Source organism: Ascaphus truei, chromosome 1, assembly GCF_040206685.1.
Source record: "Ascaphus truei isolate aAscTru1 chromosome 1, aAscTru1.hap1, whole genome shotgun sequence".
In the NCBI taxonomy this organism is placed as follows: Eukaryota; Metazoa; Chordata; class Amphibia; order Anura; family Ascaphidae; genus Ascaphus; species Ascaphus truei.
The window spans coordinates 544,682,545-544,707,725 of NC_134483.1; the positions used below are offsets into that span (position 1 = coordinate 544,682,545).

At 48.2% G+C, this 25,181-nt stretch overlaps 1 protein-coding gene across 4 annotated transcripts in view; it reads right to left on the reverse strand.

Annotated features, from left to right (window-relative positions):
* Nucleotides 1-25,181, reverse strand: part of LOC142467841 (RING finger protein 145-like) — a 98,407-nt gene that overhangs the window by 8,428 nt on the left and 64,798 nt on the right. For all 4 annotated transcript variants that reach the window (XR_012788511.1, XM_075573763.1, XM_075573744.1 and 1 more), the window contains exons 8-10: nt 24,173-24,355; nt 20,236-20,383; nt 3,405-3,761 (exon numbers count right to left, since the gene is read on the reverse strand). Coding sequence is in view for 3 of the 4 variants with exons in the window: in XM_075573763.1 (XP_075429878.1) it covers nt 3,405-3,761; nt 20,236-20,383; nt 24,173-24,355 (688 nt within the window). In the remaining variant the exon portion in view is untranslated. The remainder of the gene's footprint in view (nt 1-3,404; nt 3,762-20,235; nt 20,384-24,172; nt 24,356-25,181) is intronic.

Genomic DNA, 25,181 nt, shown 5'->3' on the forward strand with positions numbered 1-25,181 from the left:
CCCCCCACGCAGGGAGACGCAGAGAGAGACCGCTTCTCCCCGAGAGCCCCCCGCGCAGGGAGACGCAGAGAGAGACTGCTTCTCCCCGAGAGACCCCCGCGCAGGGAGACGCAGAGAGAGACCGCTTCTCCCCGAGAGCCCCCCGTGCAGGGAGACGCAGAGAGAGACCGCTTCTCCCCGAGAGCCCCCCGCGCAGGGAGACGCAGAGAGAAACCGCTTCTCCCTGAGAGCCCCCCGCGCAGGGAGACGCAGAGAGAGACCGCTTCTCCAAGAGAGCCCCCCGCGCAGGGAGACGCAGAGAGAGACCGCTTCTCCCTGAGAGACCCCGCGCAGGGAGACGCAGAGAGAGACCGCTTCTCCCCGAGAGCCCCCCGCGCAGGGAGACGCAGAGAGAGACCGCTTCTCCCCGAGAGCCCCCCGTGCAGGGAGACGCAGAGAGAGACCGCTTCTCCCCGAGAGCCGCCCGCGCAGGGAGACACAGAGAGAGACCGCTTCTCCCCGAGAGCCCCCCGTGCAGGGAGACGCAGAGAGAGAGACCGCTTCTCCCCGAGAGCCCCCCGCGCAGGGAGACGCAGAGAGAGACCGCTTCTCCCCGAGAGCCGCCCGCGCAGGGAGACACAGAGAGACCGCTTCTCCCCGAGAGCCCCCCGCGCAGGGAGACGCAGAGAGAAACCACTTCTCCCTGAGAGCCCCCCGTGCAGGGAGACGCAGAGAGAGAGATCGCTTCTTTTCGAGAGCCCCCCGCGCAGGGAGACGCAGAGAGAGACCGCTTCTCCCTGAGAGCCCCCCGTGCAGGGAGACGCAGAGAGAGACCGCTTCTCCCCAAGAGCCCCCGCGCAGGGAGACCGCTTCTCCCCGAGAGCCCCCCGCGCAGGGAGACGCAGAGAGAGAGACCGCTTCTCCCCGAGAGCCCCCCGCGCAGGGAGACGCAGAGAGAGACTGCTTCTCCCCGAGAGCCCCCCGCGCAGGGAGACGCAGAGAGAGACCGCTTCTCCCCGAGAGCCCCCCGCGCAGGGAGACGCAGAGAGAGACCGCTTCTCCCCGAGAGCCCCCCGCGCAGGGAGACGCAGAGAGAGACCGCTTCTCCCCGAGAGCCCCCCGTGCAGGGAGACGCAGAGAGAGACCGCTTCTCCCCGAGAGCCGCCCGCGCAGGGAGACACAGAGAGAGACCGCTTCTCCCCGAGAGCCCCCCGTGCAGGGAGACGCAGAGAGAGAGACCGCTTCTCCCTGAGAGCCCCCCGCGCAGGGATTGATGTAAGAGCGGCTCAGGGAGACGCAGTGAGAGAGACCGCTTCTCCACGAGAGCCCCCCGCGCAGGGATTGATGTAAGCGCGGCTCAGGGAGACGCAGAGAGAGCCCCCCGCACAGGGATTGATGTAAGAGCGGCTCAGGGAGACGCAGTGAGAGCCCCCCGCGCAGGGATTGATGTAAGAGCGGCTCAGGCAGATGCAGAGTGAGCCCCCCGCGCAGAGATTGATGTAAGAGCGGCTCAGGGAGACGCAGAGAGAGCCCCCCGCGCAGGGATTGATGTAAGAGCGGCTCAGGGAGACGCAGAGAGAGCCCCCCGTGCAGGGATTGATGTAAGAGCGGCTCAGGGAGATGCAGAGAGAGCCCCCCGCGCAGGGATTGATGTAACCTTATTAAATATAAGGATATTATGAGATGTCCTCGGCTGAACGTGCTAAAAGCTACATATGTGTATTCGTGGGACTGATTCGCACATAAGGATTACAGACACATGATGTCTAGCCGGTACTAAGAGACAGATATTAATATCTCTCTGAATTTTAATATTACACGGTAGTATTTAGTCTTATTGGGAGCGTCATGCGTGCCGGAATGTATTAATATGTCTCGCGTGCCAGTAAGTACTACTGAACTGAAGTTATGAAGTTATTTAGATAGGAAAAGCAGTTTTTAAACGTCCTTGGGTGGGAGGAGTTTTACTCTGAGGAAAACTGTCAACCTCACCACTGATTTATGAGAGGAGCTGGGTTTAGGTTGTGTTCAATGGGAAATAATTGTATAAGAACCAGGCTCAGCCTATGGCTATTGTCTTTCGTGTCTTGGTGATTTTCAAGATTGCTGTATGAATTGCTAGTCATGATTTCTGACTATTTCATCATTTCCATCTTAAGTGAGTGTCCATATTTTGTCTGTTATTTGTATAATCTCGTGTGTTCACCTTTTTCAAGGAATAAATTAAATTTTATCATATCTAAGCCTCGTCCAGTTCAACCCAGTGATATTTGGTGTGTATTATTAATAGCCTGTCTCAAAGCTACCGTCACACCGTGCAACTACACTGGCGACACACTTTATTCGAGCTCGGCTAGTCCCACGAATTCGGGTATACCCGGGTGTATTGAGGTTTGTGACTGTTTTCTGCCCGAGTGCATTGAGGTATTTTCCGGCAGGGATTGAAGCATTTTATTCCCGCTGGCTGCAATACTGCACAGTACATATATATATATACTGCATTACAATTCATGAATTTATGCCATCTGGTAGACACGCGAAGCATTGCAGCCTATTAAATCCTAATCATTATCATTTAACAGATCAGCCGCCCTTCAGCCAGGCATGAACCCAGGCTGGGAAGGCAAATGCAACGGGGCTTGTCAGAGGTGAGGAGCGGCGCATTCCAGGTATCTGCCAGGTACATACCGGGTATTTGCTCGAATAAAGTGTGTCGGTGCAGTATGTAGCCATGCAACTATGGAACCATGTAGCCATGCAACTATGTAACCAAGCAACTATGGAACCATGCAACTATGGAACCATGTAGCCATGCAACTATGTAACCGTGCAACTATGTAACCAAGCAACTATGGAACCATGCAACTATGGAACCATGTAGCCATGCAACTATGGAACCAAGCAACTATGTAACCAAGCAACTAGGTAACCATGCAACTATATAACCATGCAACTATATAACCATGCAACTATGTAACCATACAACTATGTAACCATGCAACTATGTAATCATGTAACTATGTAACATGAAATGAAGCGTTTATGAGCTAACTTTCAACTACTTAAGCCTTTCTCTTCAGGACACAAATAAGAACGGATGGACGCTGCAGTTTTCGCTACATAGAACATTGGTTGAATGTAGAGAATATGAGGAATTGTATTTAAATATTATTTACAGATCTGTATTAAGTAGGACATTCATTAAATAAAGTCCCACTGGGGTCTCTCGTAACATCTTATTTAATTAATATTTAGGAACTATATTTATTGTTGGTTTGTTTCTTATAACACAAATTAATATATTACACACACACAGTGCATCTAATAACAGGTTTTGCTGGGATGTTTTGAGGTTTTAGGGAGCCTATGTGTTGTACTTCGGAATCATTTCACATGACGCCCGTGCCCAGCCCCTTCTTAGCTACCTGGAAACAGATGGCGCACACGTCATTATGGACCCGAAGCTGCATCTTGGTGGCCTTGGGCAAGGAGCTGATCTTCTTCGCTGCCTCTCTTCTCAGCAGGAAGCTCTTCCAGCCGGACTGTGCCCTCAGCCAGACGTTGAAGTAGGAGTGGACAATGATAACGGAGACGCCCATCCAGCTCCACTCGCCGAAGATGGACTCCCAGGTGCCATAAGCCACCACACAGACGGCCACCAGGAACTCCAGCACGCGGCTCACCGCGTTCACGCAATAGATGATCTCGTCCATCTTCTCCATCCGGCTGTCCTGGAAAAGCTCGACCATGAACAAAGCGTAGATAAAGAGGGTTCCCAAGACCTTCAGAGTGAAAGAGAGGGACACGTGAGGCTTCAACAACACGTAAACAATGCTGAGAACTGGAGCAGAACACGGACAATGTCAACCTGTGACATTAACCAATGGGAACGCTGCACTTTACACAGCTCTGTAGTCTCACGATTTACTCCTGCACGCGTGTAACATTAGGAAATAGAGCATTTTGATTGGCTGAGGTTCCTCTCATGGATATATCTCAGCTGTCAAAATGGTTCATCCATGGCACATTAGGAAATTAAATCACATATTTTACTTGCAGGGTTTTTTATTAGTCTTCTTATGGAAGTGCAAAAGCAAAGTAACAAAGACTTTTCTTTCTGCGCACACACTGCACACACACCACACTACACACACCACACTGCACACACCACACTCTGTGCGCACACACACACACACATTGCTGATAACCCTACTAAAAGATTAGCTACAGTAACTGCATGTTACGATGTCACCACATCCTCAACCTTCAACTGTCCTTTAATCAGGGGAGATATAATATGTCATTAAAAGCAGAAAGGAGGCAGGAGACTAGGCAATATTTTCACCGTTAATTTGACAAAAAAATGACATTTATTAAGATGGTGCATTAAATATGTGTTTCCAAGTGATTATATATCCCTGGGGATGCCTCGCATACTGTAATAGGGTTCCCAAATGTAAGCAAAAGGTACAAACGGATCATATGCACTTATTCCTTCCCCTCCTGTCGCTGAAAGTATCCCACTTAGATTGTAAGCTCTCCGAGGTAGGGAACCCCTTCAGTCTAGTGAGATTTTCATGTTTGATGCACGTTTTCCTATTTAATTCCCTGTATTCTGTGCGATTATGAATGCGTACATCCTTGGCACTATATATAAATACTGTATGAAGTCTTCGACAGAAGGGAAGCACAGATTCACATGTAGAGTTAGAAAAGCATATATAGTGTAATACGTATATGATGCGTGCAGGAGTGATGATCATGCATTCACTTCCATAGATACCAAACCCCCTTAATTCTCAGTAACAGAATGTTGTGCTAGTTCTCAAAATATATGATGGTAGAGATAGATGCCATTTTCTTTAGCTGGCAGCAGAAAGGTCTAGCATTTTTGTATCCATTTTTACACACTACAAACACCAAATATTTCAGGGCTGAAAAGTAGTTTATGGAAAGAACAATTTTGGGCTAGTTTAGTTCCAAATGTAGGAGTTGGGTTACTATATGACAGGCTTAATACATTAACAGATGTGTTAGATGATGTCCTCAATCACACCACTACAGCTATTGCATTACTAATCCAAGAACAGGTCCAGATCAGGCTTATGGCAAAACAGAATGGCTTTAGATTACATTTTAGCATCAAAAGGAGGTGTATGTGCCCTAATTAAAGAACAATGTTGTGTTTTCATCCAAGATCAGAGTGGCAAGGTACAGCATGAGTTAGACAAGATAGAAGACATTCAAGAAATACTTAGAAAGGAAGGTGACACAGACTGGGATCCTTTGGGGCTTGGTGGATTGGTAGGATCACTAGGAGCGAAAAATTTTAATGCGTTAATGTGTGTGCTTGTGATACTCGTTGTCATCTATGTTTGTGTCACGTTTGTCAAAGGCATGATCCACAAATGTGCTACTCCCCCTGCAGACATGATGCCATTGTTTGCAGAACCAATTTACAGCAGTCCCTTGAAGAAAGAAGATGCAGAGTACAGTGTTCTAACTCTGGAAAATAAATTGGCCGCAACGCCATACGAGACTATGACTACATTTGGCAGGCACCCTCTTGCACTGTCCCATACCCTCAAGCAGCATTATGAGATGATGGAGCACCCCTGTGCCTCCCAACTTGTTTCTGGACTAAAATCATGCCAATAATTCTCAAAAAACAATGTTTTAAAGAATAAGAGGAGGGACTGACGAAGTTGAGACATTAGGGGGTCTGACGAACAGCATGTGGGTCAAAGAAGCCATTTTGTTTGACTATTTTAGTCCGCCGTCTTGTCTTTGTAAGTTTTAATGTCATCTTTCTATGTGAAGAAATCAGTGTGAACGAACGTGTGAAAGAGAGAATGGAATGTTTTCGCTCCTAGCTGATTTTATTGATCTTTCCTCATCCAATCAGCTCCAAATGAAAGTGTAAACAGGCCAGAAGTTATGAGAAGCCTTGTTAGCAGTCTCAGATTCTTACAGTGAAACTGTTTGTCATACTAATATGCCAGGTGGCAGAACAGACACATCACATTTAACCCCATAATGATTTTTAGCTTACATTTTATTATGTATTACAAAATGACATCAGCTTTAGTATTGTTATGTATTACAAAATGATGTAATATTTAGTGACGCGCAAGCCCCCCCATAAAGGGGTGGAGCTTTAGGTTTTAGGGTATAAATATATGGCATACCGTGTTATCTGGGAGAGAGCTTTTTGTTTTGAAGCTGTCTCCGCTGTGTGCACCTGAAATAAACTCATTTGATAACTGAATCTTTGTTGTAACATTTTTACAGCTTATACACCCCCCATTAGGAAGGGTCTGATTGCCTGCAGAGAAGTGAGTATGACCCCCCATTAGGAAGGGTCTGATTGCCTGCAGAGAAGTGAGTATGTCTCCCCCCATTAGGAAGTGTCTGATTACCTGCAGAGAAGTGAGCATGCCCCCCCCCCCCATTAGGAAGTGTCTGATTACCTGCAGAGAAGTGAGTATGTCCTCCCCCCATTAGGAAGGGTCTGATTACCTGCAGAGAAGTGAGCATGCCCCCCCCATTAGGAAGTGTCTGATTACCTGCAGAGAAGTGAGTATGTCCCCCCCATTAGGAAGTGTCTGATTACCTGCAGAGAAGTGAGTATGTCCTCCCCCAATTAGGAAGGGTCTGATTACCTGCAGAGAAGTGAACATGCCCCCCCCCCCCCATTAGGAAGTGTCTGATTACCTGCAGAGAAGTGAGTATGTCCTCCCCCCATTAGGAAGGGTCTGATTACCTGCAGAGAAGTGAGCATGCCCCCCCCATTAGGAAGTGTCTGATTACCTGCAGAGAAGTGAGTATGCCCTCCCCCCATTAGGAAGGGTCTGATTACCTGCAGAGAAGTGAGCATGCCCCCCCCATTAGGAAGTGTCTGATTACCTGCAGAGAAGTGAGTATGCCCCCCCCCCATTAGGAAGTGTCTGATTACCTGCAGAGAAGTGAGTATGTCCCTCCCCCATTAGGAAGTGACTGATTACCTGCAGAGAGGTGAGTATGTCCCTCCCATTAGGAAGGGTCTGATTACCTGCAGAGAAGTGAGCATGCCCCCCCCATTAGGAAGGGTCTGATTACCTGCAGAGAAGTGAGCATGCCCCCCCCCCCATTAGGAAGTGTCTGATTACCTGCAGAGAAGTGAGTATGTCCTCCGCCCATTAGGAAGGGTCTGATTACCTGCAGAGAAGTGAGCATGCCCCCCCCATTAGGAAGTGTCTGATTACCTGCAGAGAAGTGAGTATGCCTCCCCCCATTAGGAAGGGTCTGATTACCTGCAGAGAAGTGAGCATGCCCCCCCCCCCCCATTAGGAAGTGTCTGATTACCTGCAGAGAAGTGAGTATGCTCCCCCCCATTAGGAAGTGTCTGATTACCTGCAGAGAAGTGAGTATGTCCCTCCCCAATTAGGAAGTGACTGATTACCTGCAGAGAGGTGAGTATGTCCCTCCCATTAGGAAGGGTCTGATTACCTGCAGAGAAGTGAGCATGCCCCCCCCATTAGGAAGTGTCTGATTACCTGCAGAGAAGTGAGTATGCCCCACCCCCATTAGGAAGTGTCTGATTACCTGCAGAGAAGTGAGTATGTCCCTCCCCCATTAGGAAGTCACTGATTACCTGCAGAGAAGTGAGTATGTCCCCCCCATTAGGAAGTGTCTGATTACCTGCAGAGAAGTGAGTATGTCCCCCCCATTAGGAAGGGTCTGATTACCTGCAGAGAAGTGAGTATGTCCCCCCCATTAGAAAGTGTCTGATTACCTGCAGAGAAGTGAGTATGTCCCTCCCATTATGAAGTGACTGATTACCTGCAGAGAAGTGAGTATGTCCCCCCATTAGGAAGTGACTGATTACCTGCAGAGAGGTGAGTATGTCCCCCCCATTAGGAAGTGACTGATTACCTGCAGAGAAGTGAGTATGTCCCCCCCATTATGAAGTGACTGATTACCTGCAGAGAAGTGAGTATGTCCCCCCATTAGGAAGTGACTGATTACCTGCAGAGAGGTGAGTATGTCCCCCCCATTAGGAAGTGACTGATTACCTACAGAGAAGTGATTATGTCCCCCACCATTAGGAAGTGTCTGATTACCTGCAGAGAGGTGAGTATGTCCCCCCCATTAGGAAGTGTATGATTACCTACAGAGAAGTGAGTATGTCCCCCCCATTAGGAAGTGACTGATTACCTGCAGAGAGGTGAGTATGTCCCCCCCATTAGGAAGTGTCTGATTACCTGCAGAGAAGTGAGCATGTCCCTCCCATTAGGAAGTGTCTGATTACCTGCAGAGAAGTGAGTATGTCCCCCCCATTAGGAAGTGACTGATTACCTGCAGAGAAGTGAGTATGTCCCCCCCCCCATTAGGAAGTGACTGATTACCTGCAGAGAGGTGAGTATGTTCCTCCCATTAGGAAGTGACTGATTACCTGCAGAGAGGTGAGTATGTCCCCCCCATTAGGAAGTGACTGATTACCTGCAGAGAGGTGAGCATGTCCCCCCCATTAGGAAGTGACTGATTACCTGCAGAGAGGTGAGTATGCCCCTCCCATTAGGAAGTGACTGATTACCTGCAGAGAAGTGAGTATGTCCCCCCCATTAGGAAGTGACTGATTATCTGCAGAGAAGTGAGTATGTCCCCCCCATTAGGAAGTGACTGATTACCTGCAGAGAGGTGAGTATGTCCCCCCCCCATTAGGAAGTGTCTGATTACCTGCAGAGAGGTGAGCATGCCCCCCCATTAGGAAGTGACTGATTACCTGCAGAGAGGTGAGTATGTCCCTCCCATTAGGAAGTGTCTGATTACCTGCAGAGAAGTGAGTATGTCCCTCCCATTAGGAAGTGACTGATTACCTGCAGAGAGGTGAGTATGTCCCTCCCATTAGGAAGTGACTGATTACCTGCAGAGAAGAGAGTATGTCCCCCCCATTAGGAAGTGACTGATTACCTGCAGAGAAGTGAGTATGTCCCTCCCCATTAGGAAGTGTCTGATTACCTGCAGAGAGGTTAGTATGTCCCTCCCCATTAGGAAGTGTCTGATTACCTGCAGAGAGGTGAGCATGTCCCCCCCATTAGGAAGTGACTGATTACCTGCAGAGAAGTGAGTATGTCCCTCCCCCATTAGGAAGTGACTGATTACCTGCAGAGAGGTGAGCATGCCCCCCCATTAGGAAGTGACTGATTACCTGCAGAGAGGTGAGTATGTCCCTCCCATTAGGAAGTGTCTGATTACCTGCAGAGAAGTGAGTATGTCCCTCCCATTAGGAAGTGACTGATTACCTGCAGAGAGGTGAGTATGTCCCTCCCATTAGGAAGTGACTGATTACCTGCAGAGAAGAGAGTATGTCCCCCCCATTAGGAAGTGTCTGATTACCTGCAGAGAGGTTAGTATGTCCCCCCCATTAGGAAGTGACTGATTACCTGCAGAGAGGTGAGTATGTCCCTCCCATTAGGAAGTGACTGATTACCTGCAGAGAAGAGAGTATGTCCCCCCCATTAGGAAGTGACTGATTACCTGCAGAGAAGTGAGTATGTCCCTCCCCATTAGGAAGTGTCTGATTACCTGCAGAGAGGTTAGTATGTCCCCCCCATTAGGAAGTGACTGATTACCTGCAGAGAAGTGAGTATGTCCCTCCCCCATTAGGAAGTGACTGATTACCTGCAGAGAGGTTAGTATGTCCCTCCCCATTAGGAAGTGTCTGATTACCTGCAGAGAGGTGAGAATGTCCCCCCCATTAGGAAGTGACTGATTACCTGCAGAGAAGTGAGTATGTCCCTCCCCCATTAGGAAGTGACTGATTACCTGCAGAGAGGTGAGCATGTCCCCCCCATTAGGAAGTGACTGATTACCTGCAGAGAAGTGAGTATGTCCCTCCCCCATTAGGAAGTGTCTGATTACCTGCAGAGAGGTGAGCATGTCCCTCCCCATTAGGAAGTGTCTGATTACCTGCAGAGAGGTGAGCATGTCCCTCCCATTAGGAAGTGACTGATTACCTGCAGAGAAGTGAGTATGTCCCCCCCATTAGGAAGTGACTGATTACCTGCAGAGAAGTGAGTATGCCCCCCCCCCATTAGGAAGTGTCTGATTACCTGCAGAGAAGTAAGTATGTCCCTCCCCCATTAGGAAGGGTCTGATTACCTGCAGAGAAGTGAGTATGTCCCCCCCATTAGGAAGTGTCTGATTACCTGCAGAGAAGTGAGCATGCCCCCCCCATTAGGAAGTGTCTGATTACCTGCACAGAAGTGAGTATGCCCCCCCCCATTAGGAAGTGTCTGATTACCTGCAGAGAAGTGAGTATGTCCCTCCCCCATTAGGAAGTGACTGATTACCTGCAGAGAGGTGAGTATGTCCCTCCCATTAGGAAGGGTCTGATTACCTGCAGAGAAGTGAGCATGCCCCCCCCATTAGGAAGGGTCTGATTACCTGCAGAGAAGTGAGCATGCCCCCCCCCCATTAGGAAGTGTCTGATTACCTGCAGAGAAGTGAGTATGTCCTCCGCCCATTAGGAAGGGTCTGATTACCTGCAGAGAAGTGAGCATGCCCCCCCCATTAGGAAGTGTCTGATTACCTGCAGAGAAGTGAGTATGCCTCCCCCCATTAGGAAGGGTCTGATTACCTGCAGAGAAGTGAGCATGCCCCCCCCCCCATTAGGAAGTGTCTGATTACCTGCAGAGAAGTGAGTATGCTCCCCCCCATTAGGAAGTGTCTGATTACCTGCAGAGAAGTGAGTATGTCCCTCCCCAATTAGGAAGTGACTGATTACCTGCAGAGAGGTGAGTATGTCCCTCCCATTAGGAAGGGTCTGATTACCTGCAGAGAAGTGAGCATGCCCCCCCCATTAGGAAGTGTCTGATTACCTGCAGAGAAGTGAGTATGCCCCACCCCCATTAGGAAGTGTCTGATTACCTGCAGAGAAGTGAGTATGTCCCTCCCCCATTAGGAAGTCACTGATTACCTGCAGAGAAGTGAGTATGTCCCCCCCATTAGGAAGTGTCTGATTACCTGCAGAGAAGTGAGTATGTCCCCCCCATTAGGAAGGGTCTGATTACCTGCAGAGAAGTGAGTATGTCCCTCCCCCATTAGAAAGTGTCTGATTACCTGCAGAGAAGTGAGTATGTCCCTCCCATTATGAAGTGACTGATTACCTGCAGAGAAGTGAGTATGTCCCCCCATTAGGAAGTGTCTGATTACCTGCAGAGAGGTGAGTATGTCCCCCCCATTAGGAAGTGACTGATTACCTGCAGAGAAGTGAGTATGTCCCCCCCATTATGAAGTGACTGATTACCTGCAGAGAAGTGAGTATGTCCCCCCATTAGGAAGTGACTGATTACCTGCAGAGAGGTGAGTATGTCCCCCCCATTAGGAAGTGACTGATTACCTACAGAGAAGTGATTATGTCCCCCACCATTAGGAAGTGTCTGATTACCTGCAGAGAGGTGAGTATGTCCCCCCCATTAGGAAGTGTATGATTACCTACAGAGAAGTGAGTATGTCCCCCCCATTAGGAAGTGACTGATTACCTGCAGAGAGGTGAGTATGTCCCCCCCATTAGGAAGTGTCTGATTACCTGCAGAGAAGTGAGCATGTCCCTCCCATTAGGAAGTGTCTGATTACCTGCAGAGAAGTGAGTATGTCCCCCCCATTAGGAAGTGACTGATTACCTGCAGAGAAGTGAGTATGTCCCCCCCCCCATTAGGAAGTGACTGATTACCTGCAGAGAGGTGAGTATGTTCCTCCCATTAGGAAGTGACTGATAACCTGCAGAGAGGTGAGTATGTCCCCCCCATTAGGAAGTGACTGATTACCTGCAGAGAGGTGAGCATGTCCCCCCCATTAGGAAGTGACTGATTACCTGCAGAGAGGTGAGTATGCCCCTCCCATTAGGAAGTGACTGATTACCTGCAGAGAAGTGAGTATGTCCCCCCCATTAGGAAGTGACTGATTATCTGCAGAGAAGTGAGTATGTCCCCCCCATTAGGAAGTGACTGATTACCTGCAGAGAGGTCAGTATGTCCCCCCCCCATTAGGAAGTGTCTGATTACCTGCAGAGAGGTGAGCATGCCCCCCCATTAGGAAGTGACTGATTACCTGCAGAGAGGTGAGTATGTCCCTCCCATTAGGAAGTGTCTGATTACCTGCAGAGAAGTGAGTATGTCCCTCCCATTAGGAAGTGACTGATTACCTGCAGAGAGGTGAGTATGTCCCTCCCATTAGGAAGTGACTGATTACCTGCAGAGAAGAGAGTATGTCCCCCCCATTAGGAAGTGACTGATTACCTGCAGAGAAGTGAGTATGTCCCTCCCCATTAGGAAGTGTCTGATTACCTGCAGAGAGGTTAGTATGTCCCTCCCCATTAGGAAGTGTCTGATTACCTGCAGAGAGGTGAGCATGTCCCCCCCATTAGGAAGTGACTGATTACCTGCAGAGAAGTGAGTATGTCCCTCCCCCATTAGGAAGTGACTGATTACCTGCAGAGAGGTGAGCATGCCCCCCCATTAGGAAGTGACTGATTACCTGCAGAGAGGTGAGTATGTCCCTCCCATTAGGAAGTGTCTGATTACCTGCAGAGAAGTGAGTATGTCCCTCCCATTAGGAAGTGACTGATTACCTGCAGAGAGGTGAGTATGTCCCTCCCATTAGGAAGTGACTGATTACCTGCAGAGAAGAGAGTATGTCCCCCCCATTAGGAAGTGACTGATTACCTGCAGAGAAGTGAGTATGTCCCTCCCCATTAGGAAGTGTCTGATTACCTGCAGAGAGGTTAGTATGTCCCCCCCATTAGGAAGTGACTGATTACCTGCAGAGAAGTGAGTATGTCCCTCCCCCATTAGGAAGTGACTGATTACCTGCAGAGAGGTTAGTATGTCCCTCCCCATTAGGAAGTGTCTGATTACCTGCAGAGAGGTGAGAATGTCCCCCCCATTAGGAAGTGACTGATTACCTGCAGAGAAGTGAGTATGTCCCTCCCCCATTAGGAAGTGACTGATTACCTGCAGAGAGGTGAGCATGTCCCCCCCATTAGGAAGTGACTGATTACCTGCAGAGAAGTGAGTATGTCCCTCCCCCATTAGGAAGTGTCTGATTACCTGCAGAGAGGTGAGCATGTCCCTCCCCATTAGGAAGTGTCTGATTACCTGCAGAGAGGTGAGCATGTCCCTCCCATTAGGAAGTGACTGATTACCTGCAGAGAAGTGAGTATGTCCCCCCCATTAGGAAGTGACTGATTACCTGCAGAGAAGTGAGTATGCCCCCCCCCCATTAGGAAGTGTCTGATTACCTGCAGAGAAGTAAGTATGTCCCTCCCCCATTAGGAAGGGTCTGATTACCTGCAGAGAAGTGAGTATGTCCCCCCCATTAGGAAGTGTCTGATTACCTGCAGAGAAGTGAGCATGCCCCCCCCATTAGGAAGTGTCTGATTACCTGCACAGAAGTGAGTATGCCCCCCCCCATTAGGAAGTGTCTGATTACCTGCAGAGAAGTGAGTATGTCCCTCCCCCATTAGGAAGTGACTGATTACCTGCAGAGAGGTGAGTATGTCCCTCCCATTAGGAAGGGTCTGATTACCTGCAGAGAAGTGAGCATGCCCCCCCCATTAGGAAGTGTCTGATTACCTGCAGAGAAGTGAGTATGTCCCTCCCCCATTAGGAAGTGACTGATTACCTGCAGAGAGGTGAGTATGTCCCTCCCATTAGGAAGGGTCTGATTACCTGCAGAGAAGTGAGCATGCCCCCCCCCATTAGGAAGTGTCTGATTAGCTGCAGAGAAGTGAGTATGCCCCCCCGCCCCCATTAGGAAGTGTGTGATTACCTGCAGAGAAGTGAGTATGTCCCTCCCCCATTAGGAAGTGACTGATTACCTGCAGAGAAGTGAGTATGCCCCCCCCCCCCCATTAGGAAGTGTCTGATTACCTGCAGAGAAGTGAGTATGTCCCTCCCCCATTAGGAAGTGTCTGATTACCTGCAGAGAAGTGAGTATGTCCCCCCCATTATGAAGTGACTGATTACCTGCAGAGAAGTGAGTATGTCCCTCCCCCATTAGGAAGGGTCTGATTACCTGCAGAGAAGTGAGTATGTCCCCCCCCATTAGAAAGTGTCTGATTACCTGCAGAGAAGTGAGTATGTCCCCCCCATTAGGAAGTGTCTGATTACCTGCAGAGAAGTGAGTATGTCCCTCCCCCATTAGGAAGTGTCTGATTACCTGCAGAGAAGTGAGTATGTCCCTCCCCCATTAGGAAGGGTCTGATTACCTGCAGAGAAGTGAGCATGCCCCCCCCATTAGGAAGTGTCTGATTACCTGCAGAGAAGGGAGTATGTCCCTCCCCCATTAGGAAGTGTCTGATTACCTGCAGAGAGGTGAGCATGTCCCCCCCATTATGAAGTGACTGATTACCTGCAGAGAAGTGAGTATGTCCCTCCCCCATTAGGAAGGGTCTGATTACCTGCAGAGAAGTGAGTATGTCCCTCCCATTAGGAAGTGTCTGATTACCTGCAGAGAAGTGAGTATGTCCCCCCCATTAGAAAGTGTCTGATTACCTGCAGAGAAGTGAGTATGTCCCCCCCATTAGGAAGTGACTGATTACCTGCAGAGAGGTGAGTATGTCCCCCCCATTAGGAAGTGTCTGATTACCTGCAGAGAGGTGAGTATGTCCCTCCCATTAGGAAGTGACTGATTACCTGCAGAGAAGTGAGTATGTCCCCCCCATTAGGAAGTGTCTGATTACCTGCAGAGAGGTGAGTATGTCCCCCCCATTAGGAAGTGTCTGATTACCTGCAGAGAAGTGAGTATGCCCCCCCCCCATTAGGAAGTGACTGATTACCTGCAGAGAGGTGAGTATGTCCCCCCCATTAGGAAGTGTCTGATTACCTGCAGAGAGGTGAGTATGTCCCTCCCATTAGGAAGTGTCTGATTACCTGCAGAGAGGTGAGTATGTCCCTCCCATTAGGAAGGGTCTGATTACCTGCAGAGAAGTGAGCATGCCCCCCCCATTAGGAAGTGTCTGATTACCTGCAGAGAAGGGAGTATGTCCCTCCCCCATTAGGAAGTGTCTGATTACCTGCAGAGAGGTGAGCATGTCCCCCCCATTATGAAGTGACTGATTACCTGCAGAGAAGTGAGTATGTCCCTCCCCCATTAGGAAGGGTCTGATTACCTGCAGAGAAGTGAGTATGTCCCTCCCATTAGGAAGTGTCTGATTACCTGCAGAGAAGTGAGTATGTCCCCCCCATTAGAAAGTGTCTGATTACCTGCAGAGAAGTGAGTATGTCCCCCCCATTAGGAAGTGACTGATTACCTGCAGAGAGGTGAGTATGTCCCCCCCATTAGGAAGTGTCTGATTACCTGCAGAGAGGTGAGTATGTCCCTCCCATTAGGAAGTGACTGATTACCTGCAGAGAAGTGAGTATGTCCCCCCCATTAGGAAGTGTCTGATTACCTGCAGAGAGGTGAGTATGTCCCCCCCATTAGGAAGTGTCTGATTACCTGCAGAGAAGTGAGTATGCCCCCCCCCCCATTAGGAAGTGACTGATTACCTGCAGAGAGGTGAGTATGTCCCCCCCATTAGGAAGTGTCTGATTACCTGCAGAGAGGTGAGTATGTCCCTCCCATTAGGAAGTGTCTGATTACCTGCAGAGAGGTGAGTATGTCCCTCCCATTAGGAAGTGACTGATTACCTGCAGAGAAGTGAGTATGTCCCCCCCATTAGGAAGTGTCTGATTACCTGCAGAGAGGTGAGTATGTCCCCCCCATTAGAAAGTGTCTGATTACCTGCAGAGAAGTGAGTATGTCCCCCCCATTAGGAAGTGTCTGATTACCTGCAGAGAAGTGAGTATGTCCCCCCCATTAAGAAGTGTCTGATTACCTGCAGAGAAGTGAGTATGTCCCCCCCCATTGGGAAGTGACTGATTACCTGCAGAGAAGTGAGTATGTCCCCCCCCATTAGGAAGTGTATGATTACCTACAGAGAAGTGAGTATGTCCCTCCCCATTAGGAAGTGACTGATTACCTGCAGAGAAGTGAGTATGTCCCCCCCCATTGGGAAGTGACTGATTACCTGCAGAGAAGTGAGTATGTCCCCCCCCATTAGGAAGTGTATGATTACCTACAGAGAAGTGAGTATGTCTCCCCCCATTAGGAAGTGTCTGATTACCTGCAGAGAAGTGAGTATGTCCCCCCCATTAGGAAGTGTATGATTACCTACAGAGAAGTGAGTATGTCCCCCCATTAGGAAGTGTCTGATTACCTGCAGAGAAGTGAGTATGTCCCCTCCCCATTAGGAAGTGTCTGATTACCCGCAGAGAAGTGAGTATGTCCCCCCCATTAGGAAGTGTCTGATTACCTGCAGAGAAGTGAGTATGTCCCCCCCCCCCATTAGGAGGTGTCTGATTACCTGCAGAGAGGTGAGTATGTCACTCCCATTAGGAAGTGACTGATTACCTGCAGAGAAGTGAGTATGCCCCCCCCCCCATTAGGAAGTGACTGATTACCTGCAGAGAGGTGAGTATGTTCCTCCCATTAGGAAGTGACTGATTACCTGCAGAGAGGTGAGTATGTTCCCCCCATTAGGAAGTGACTGATTACCTGCAGAGAGGTGAGCATGTCCCCCCCATTAGGAAGTGACTGATTACCTGCAGAGAGGTGAGTATGCCCCTCCCATTAGGAAGTGTCTGATTACCTGCAGAGAAGTGAGTATGTCCCCCCCATTAGGAAGTGACTGATTACCTGCAGAGAAGTGAGTATGTCCCCCCCATTAGGAAGTGACAGATTACCTGCAGAGAGGTGAGTATGTCCCCCCCCCCCATTAGGAAGTGTCTGATTACCTGCAGAGAGGTGAGCATGCCCCTCCCATTAGGAAGTGTCTGATTACCTGCAGAGAAGTGAGTATGTCCCTCCCATTAGGAAGTGTCTAATTACCTGCAGAGAGGTTAGTATGTCCCTCCCCATTAGGAAGTGTCTGATTACCTGCAGAGAGGTGAGTATGTCCCCCCCATTAGGAAGTGTCTGATTACCTGCAGAGAGGTGAGTATGTCCCCCCCATTAGGAAGTGTCTGATTACCTGCAGAGAGGTGAGTATGTCCCTCCCATTAGGAAGTGACTGATTACCTGCAGAGAGGTGAGTATGTCCCCCCCATTAGGAAGTGACTGATTACCTGCAGAGAAGTGAGTATGTCCCTCCCCATTAGGAAGTGTCTAATTACCTGCAGAGAGGTTAGTATGTCCCTCCCCATTAGGAAGTGTCTGATTACCTGCAGAGAGGTGAGTATGTCCCCCCCATTAGGAAGTGTCTGATTACCTGCAGAGAGGTGAGTATGTCCCTCCCCATTAGGAAGTGTCTGATTACCTGCAGAGAGGTGAGTATGTCCCCCCCATTAGGAAGTGTCTGATTACCTGCAGAGAAGTGAGTATGTCCCTCCCATTAGGAAGTGTCTGATTACCTGCAGAGAGGTGAGTATGTCCCTCCCATTAGGAAGTGACTGATTACCTGCAGAGAGGTGAGTATGTCCCCCCCATTAGGAAGTGTCTGATTACCTGCAGAGAAGAGAGTATGTCCCTCCCCATTAGGAAGTGTCTGAATACTTGCAGAGAAGTGAGTATGCCCCCCCATTAGGAAGTGACTGATTACCTGCAGAGAGGTGAGCATGTCCCCCCCATTAGGAAGTGACTGATTACCTGCAGAGAAGTGAAAATGTCCCCTCCCCATTAGGAAGTGTCTGATTACCTGCAGAGAGGTGAGCATGTCCCTCCCATTAGGAAGTGACTGATTACCTGCAGAGAAGTGAGTATGTCCCCCCCATTAGGAAGTGACTGATTACCTGCAGAGAGGTGAGTATGTCCCTCCCCATTAGGAAGTGACTGATTACCTGCAGAGAAGTGAGTATGTCCCCCCCATTAGGAAGTGACTGATTACCTGCAGAGAGGTGAGTATGTCCCCCCCCCCCCCATTAGGAAGTGTCTGATTACCTGCAGAGAGGTGAGAATGTCCCCCCCATTAGGAAGTGACTGATTACCTGCAGAGAAGTGGTATGTCCCCCCCATTAGGAAGTGTCTGATTACCTGCAGAGAAGTATGTCCCCCCCATTAGGAAGTGACTGATTACCTGCAGAGAGTGAGTTTGCCCCTCCCATTAGGAAGTGACTGATTACCTGCAGAGAAGTGAGTATGTCCCCCCCATTAGGAAGTGTCTGATTACCTGCAGAGAGGTGAGTATGTCCCTCCCATTAGGAAGTGTCTGATTACCTGCAGAGAGGTGAGCATGTCCCTCCCATTAGGAAGTGACTGATTACCTGCAGAGAGGTGAGTATATCCCTCCCATTAGGAAGTGTCTGATTACCTGCAGAGAGGTGAGCATGTCCCCCCCATTAGGAAGTGACTGATTACCTGCAGAGAGGTGAGTATGTCCCCCCCATTAGGAAGTGTCTGATTACCTGCAGAGAAGTGAGTATGTCCCCCCCATTAGGAAGTGACTGATTACCTGCAGAGAAGTGAGTATGTCCCCCCCATTAGGAAGTGACTGATTACCTGCAGAGAGGTGAGTATGTCCCCCCCCCCCCCATTAGGAAGTGACTGATTACCTGTAGAGAGGTGAGTATGTCCCCCCATTAGGAAGTGACTGATTACCTGCAGAGAGGCGAGTATGTCCCTCCCCCATTAGGAAGTGTCTGATTACCTGCAGATAAGTGAGTCTGTCCCCCCCATTAGGAAGTGACTGATTACCTGCAGAGAAGTGAGTATGTCCCTCCCATTAGGAAGTGACTGATTACCTGCAGAGAGGTGAGCATGTCCCCCCCATTAGGAAGTGACTGATTACCTGCAGAGAGGTGAGCATGTCCCCCCATTAGGAAGTGACTGATTACCTGCAGAGAGGTGAGCATGTCCCCCCCATTAGGAAGTGTGTGATTACCTGCAGAGAGGTGAGTATGTCCCTCCCATTAGGAAGTGTCTGATTACCTGCAGAGAAGTGAGTAAGTCCCCCCCATTAGGAAGTGACTGATTACCTGCAGAGAGGTGAGTATGTCCCTCCCCATTAGGAAGTGTCTGATTACCTGCAGATAAGTGAGTATGTCCCCCCCATTAGGAAGTGTCTGATTACCTGCAGAGAAGTGAGTATGTCCCTCCCATTAGGAAGTGACTGATTACCTGCAGAGAGGTGAGCATGTCCCCCCCATTAGGAAGTGACTGATTACCTGCAGAGAGGTGAGTATGTCCCCCCATTAGGAAGTGACTGATTACCTGCAGAGAGGTGAGAATGTCCCCCCATTAGGAAGTGACTGATTACCTGCAGAGAGGTGAGCATGTCCCTCCCATTAGGAAGTGACTGATTACCTGCAGAGAGGTGAGCATGTCCCTCCCATTAGGAAGTGACTGATTACCTGCAGAGAGGTGAGCATGTCCCCCCATTAGGAAGTGACTGATTACCTGCAGAGAGGTGAGTATGTCCCCCCATTAGGAAGTGACTGATTACCTGCAGAGAGGTGAGAATGTCCCCCCATTAGGAAGTGACTGATTACCTGCAGAGAGGTGAGTATGTCCCCCCATTAGGAAGTGACTGATTACCTGCAGAGAAGTGAGTATGTCCCTCCCCATTAGGAAGTGTCTGATTACCTGCAGATAAGTGACCATGTCCCCCCCATTAGGAAGTGACTGATTACCTGCAGATAAGTGACCATGTCCCCCCCATTAGGAAGTGACTGATTACCTGCAGAGAGGTGAGTATGTCCCCCCATTAGGAAGTGACTGATTACCTACAGAGAGGTGAGTATGTCCCTACCCCATTAGGAAGTGACTGATTACCTGCAGAGAGGTGAGTATGCCCCCATTAGGAAGTGACTGATTACCTGCAGAGAGGTGAGCATGTCCCCCCCATTAGGAAGTGACTGATTACCTGCAGAGAGGTGAGCATGTCCCTCCCCCATTAGGAAGTGTCTGATTACCTGCAGAGAGGTGAGCATGTCCCCCCCATTAGGAAGTGACTGATTACCTGCAGAGAAGTTAGTATGCCCCCCCCCCCATTAGGAAGTGACTGATTACCTGCAGAGAGGTGAGTATGTCCCTCCCCCATTAGGAAGTGACTGATTACCTGCAGAGAGGTGAGTATGCCCCTCCCATTAGGAAGTGACTGATTACCTGCAGAGAGGTGAGTGATTACCTGCAGAGAGGTGAGTGATTACCTGCAGAGAGGTGATTGATTACCTGCAGAGAGGTGAGTGATTACCTGCAGAGAGGTGAGTGATTACCTGCAGAGAGGTGAGTGATTACCTGCAGAGAGGTGAGCATGCAGCTCGACACCAGGATGAGAAGCCAGAAATCCATGTGGAAGAAGTGAGAGATCTTGCACGCCATGAAACACGGAAACACCAAGAGGAAGACACACATGCTGATACCACGGAAATGCTTCCACGGACTTCTAGGAGAGACAACAGCGACAAACCAAAACGTGGTCAGACATTAACCGGCCTCATTCAACAGCAGAAAAGAGAGACGGACCTGCCCCCTGCTGCCATTCTCAGATATAACACGGACAGAGAACGCTTCACACACAAGTCTCTGTCCCACAGAACTAACAATCTAATTCTAAATCTACACTGGAGACAGCGGGAGATACAGTGATTCAATTACTAACATGAAATGTGTCCACCCAATGTGAATGTGTGTGTGTGTCTGTGTGCGTCTGTGTGCGTGTGTGTGTGTGTCTGTGTGCGTCTGTGTGTGTGTGTCTGTGTGTGTCTGTGTGCGTCTGTGTGCGTGTGTCTGTGTGTGTCTGTGTGTGTCTGTGTGCGTCTGTGTGCGTCTGTGTGCGTCTGTGTGCGTCTGTGTGCGTCTGTATGTATGTATGTATGTATGTATGTATGTATGTATATGTATATATATATATATATATATATATATATATATATATATATATATATATATATATATATATATATATACAAATGTAAATACAACTGTGGATAGAAATTAGCAGTGGAGGTAAAAGTATAAAGAAAATGTTTGTGGGAATATGCTATAAACCACCAAATATCTGTGAGATTGAGGAAGCTAAAATACATTTGCAAATGGAGAAGGCATCAAAACTGGGTCATGTTTGCATAATGGGGGATTTTAATTATCCAGACATAGACTGGGGCAATGAGATTAGCGTTACAACAAAAGGAAATAGGTTTTTGGGGGTGCTTAAAGATAATTATATGACCCAAATTATTGAGGAACCAACCAGGAGAGGGGCAATACTGGATTTGGTCATATCAAACAATGTAGAAGTAATAACAAATATTCAAGTCCTGGAACATTTGGGTAACAGTGATCATAGCATGGTCTCATTTGAAATAAATTATCAAAAAACAGATTACTTGGGTTCAACAAAGACTTTAAACTTTAGAAAGGCAGATTTTAATAAACTGAGGTCTAATCTAGTAGTAATACAATGGGATGATGTTTTTGAAGGGAAAAATGTAGAAGATAAATGGGCAGTCTTTAAAACATTGTTAGAAAAGCACACTTATCAGTGTATACCCTTGGGTAATAAGTATAAAAGAAATTAGTCAAAACCAATGTGGCTAAATACACAGGTAGGGGAGGAAATGGACAAGAAGAGGAAGGCGTTTAGATTCTTTAAGTCAGAAGGGACAGAGACATCGTATCAGAATTATAAGGAATGTAACAAAAATTGCAAAAGGGCAATTAAATTAGCAAAAATGGATAATGAAAAAAGGATTGCAATAGAAAGTAAGGTCAATCCTAAAAAGTTATTTAAGTACCTTAACAACAAAAAAATGAGAAAAGAAAATATAGGACCCTTTCAGTGTGAGATGGGTAGGCAGATTATTGGAGATAAGGAAAAAGCAGAGGTATTAAACAAATTCTTTGCCTCTGTGTTTACCAGGGAAGAATCAAGTTCAATAGTAGTGCCACAGGAGGAAGCCACAACCTCCATATTAATGACCAATTGGTTAACTGAGGAAGAAGTTCATAAGCGACTTGAAAAAATTAAAGTAAATAAGGCACCTGGCCCCGATGGCATACATCCAAGAGTTCTCAAGGAGTTAAGCTCAGTAATAGCAAAACCATTATATTTAATATTCAAGGACTCCATTTCCACAGGCTCAGTACCACAAGATTGGCGTAAAGCAGATGTGGTGCCTATATTTAAAAAGGGAGCTAGATCACAACTGGGGAATTACAGACCTGTAAGCCTGACTTCAATAGTAGGGAAACTACTTGAAGGTTTAATACGGGATAATATTCAGGAATACCTAATGGAAAATAAAATTATTAGTAATAGTCAGCATGGATTTATGAAGGATAGATCTTGCCAAACTAACCTTATTTGTTTCTTTGAGGAGGTAAGTAGGAATTTAGACCAGGGTAATGCAGTTGATGTGGTCTACTTAGATTTTGCAAAGGCTTTTGATACGGTTTCACACAAGAGGTTGGTGTACAAAATAAAGAAAATTGGACTCAGTACTAATATATGCACCTGGATTGAAAACTGGTTAAAGGACAGACAACAGAAGGTTGTCATAAATGGAACTTTTTCAGGTTGGGCTAAAGTCGTGAGTGGAGTACCTCAAGGATCGGTACTGGGACCCCTGCTTTTTAACTTGTTTATTAATGACCTTGAGGTTGGGATCGAGAGCAAAGTCTCCATCTTTGCTGATGATACTAAATTGTGTAAGGTAATAGAATCAGAGCAGGATGAAATTTCTCTTCAGAAGAACTTGGAGAGACTGGAAACGTGGGCAGGTAAATGGCAAATGAGGTTTAATACAGATAAATGTAAGGTTATGCATTTGGGATGCAAGAATAAAAAGCGACTTACAAATTAAAAGAGATATATTGGGGGAATCCTTGATGGAGAAGGATTTAGGCGTGCTTGTAGACAGCAGGCTTAGCAATAGTGCCCAATGTCATGCAGTAGCTGCAAACGCAAACAAGATCTTATCTTGCATCAAACGGGCAATGGATGGAAGGGAAGTAGACATAATTATGCCCCTTTACAAAGCATTAGTAAGACCACACCTTGAATATGGAGTACAATTTTGGGCAAAAAATCCTAAGAAAAGACATTATGGAACTAGAGAGAGTGCAGAGAAGAGCCACCAAATTAATAAAGGGGATGGACATTCTAACTTATGAGGAGAGGCTAGCTATATTGGATTTATTTACATTAGAAAAGAGGCGTCTAAGAGGGGATATGATAACTATATACAAATATATTCAGGGACAATACAAGGAGCTTTCAAAAGAACTATTCATCCCACGGGCAGTACAAAGGACTCGGGGCCATCCCTTAAGGTTGGAGGAAAGGAAATTTCACCAGCAACAAAGGAAAGGGTTCTTTACAGTAAGGGCAGTTACAGTGTGGAATTCATTACCCATGGAGGCTGTGATGGCAGATACAATAGATTTGTTCAAAAAAAGGTTGGACATCTTTTTAGATGGGAAAGGTATACAGGGCTATACCAAATAAGTATACATGGGAAGGATGTTGATCCAGGGATTAATCCGATTGCCAATTCTTGGAGTCAGGAAGGAATTAATTTTTCCCTTTAATGGGGTTTTTTGGTTGCCTTCCTCTGGATCAATAAGTAAGTATAGATATAGAATAAAGTATCTGTTGTCTGAATTTAGCATAGGTTGAACTTGATGGACGTACGTCTTTTTTCAACCTCATCTACTATGTAACTGTGTAACTGTGTGCTCATCTGCATGTCTTAGGCAGGTCTGCAACCCCGCCTTTCACCATTATCACCCAGCACACAGCACTTCCACTGCAGCAAGGGATTCTGGGAAATGACATGCAAATGAGCACACAGTGGCACTTTTTTTTGTGCTGGGTGATAATGGTGAAAGGCGGGGTTGCAAACCTGCCTAAGACATGCAGATGAGCATACAGTTGTATTTACATTTGCATATTTGCTTTGCTGTGGAGGGTTTTTGTCACTTTTTTTACTCACCATAACTTAACTCAGTATATATATTAAGTTATATTAATTATATATATATATATATATATAATTCTATATGTAAACACCACCAACCCCACCTTCTACAGAAACTGAAGTAGCCCACATTTACGAGGCATTACTTCTGGATCAGATCATGAGAAAAAGCCTCATGTAATATGAAGTGCCAGGTGGTATCATAACTCATGCAGCGCGTGGCAGGTAGGCACACAAAGTGAGGGGGGTGGCACCTGTTCCTCGTGGCTCCCAGCGCCAGCACGATGGGGTCAGCAATCTCTATCATGGACTGAAGGGTGGAGGTGACCACGATGAAGAGGATGATGCTGAGGAGGAAGGTTCTCTGAAGGACCTGCAGGTCGAGGAGCCCCGTCTGCAAGGCCAGCAGCATCAGTGTCACGCCCTCCGTCACACCCCTGTGCACATGGGGAGATAGCGGGGTCAGTCAGAACTGCAGGGGCAGACCACTGCCGTCCTGAAGGGCCACCAACGGGTCAGGCTTTCCGGATATCCCAGCTTCAGCACAGGTGGCTCAATCAGTCGCAGCTTCAGCACAGGTGGCTTAGTCTTCGACTGAGTCACTGATTGAGCCACCTGTGCTGAAGCAGGAATATCTAATCCTGAGCTGTTGGTGGCCCTTGAAGACTGGAGTTGGCAACCGAGGGAGGGAGAGCAGGTGGGGGTGTTAGTGAGAGGTGTATGGAGAGAGGGGAGAGAGGGGGGGGGAGGAGGGATGGAGGGAGGGGGAGAAGGAGGGAGGGGGAGAAGGAGGGAGGGGGAGAAGGAGGGAAGGAGGGGGAGAAGGAGGGAGGGAGGGGGAGAAGGAGGGAGGGAGAGAGGAGAAGAAGGAGGGAGGGAAGGTGGTGTTGTTAGTGAGAGGTGTATGGAGAGAGGAGAAAGAGGGGGAGAAGGAGGGAGGGTGAGAATGAGGGAGGGAGGGTGAGGAGGAGGGAGGGAGAGAGATGGAGGAGGGAGGGAGAGAGGGGGAGAAGGAGGGAGGGAAGGTGGTGGTGTTAGTGAGAGGTGTATTGAGAAAGGGGAGGGAGGGAGTGGGAGAAGAAGGGAGGGAGTGGGAGAAGGAGGGAGGGAAGGTGGTGGTGTTAGTGAGAGGTGTATTGAGAAAGGGGCGAGAAGGGGAGAAGGAGGGAGAGAAGGGGAGAAGGAGGGAGAGAGGGGGAGAAGGAGGGAGGGAGGGAGAGAAGGAGGGAGGGAGGGAGAGAAGGAGGGAGGGAGAGAAGGAGG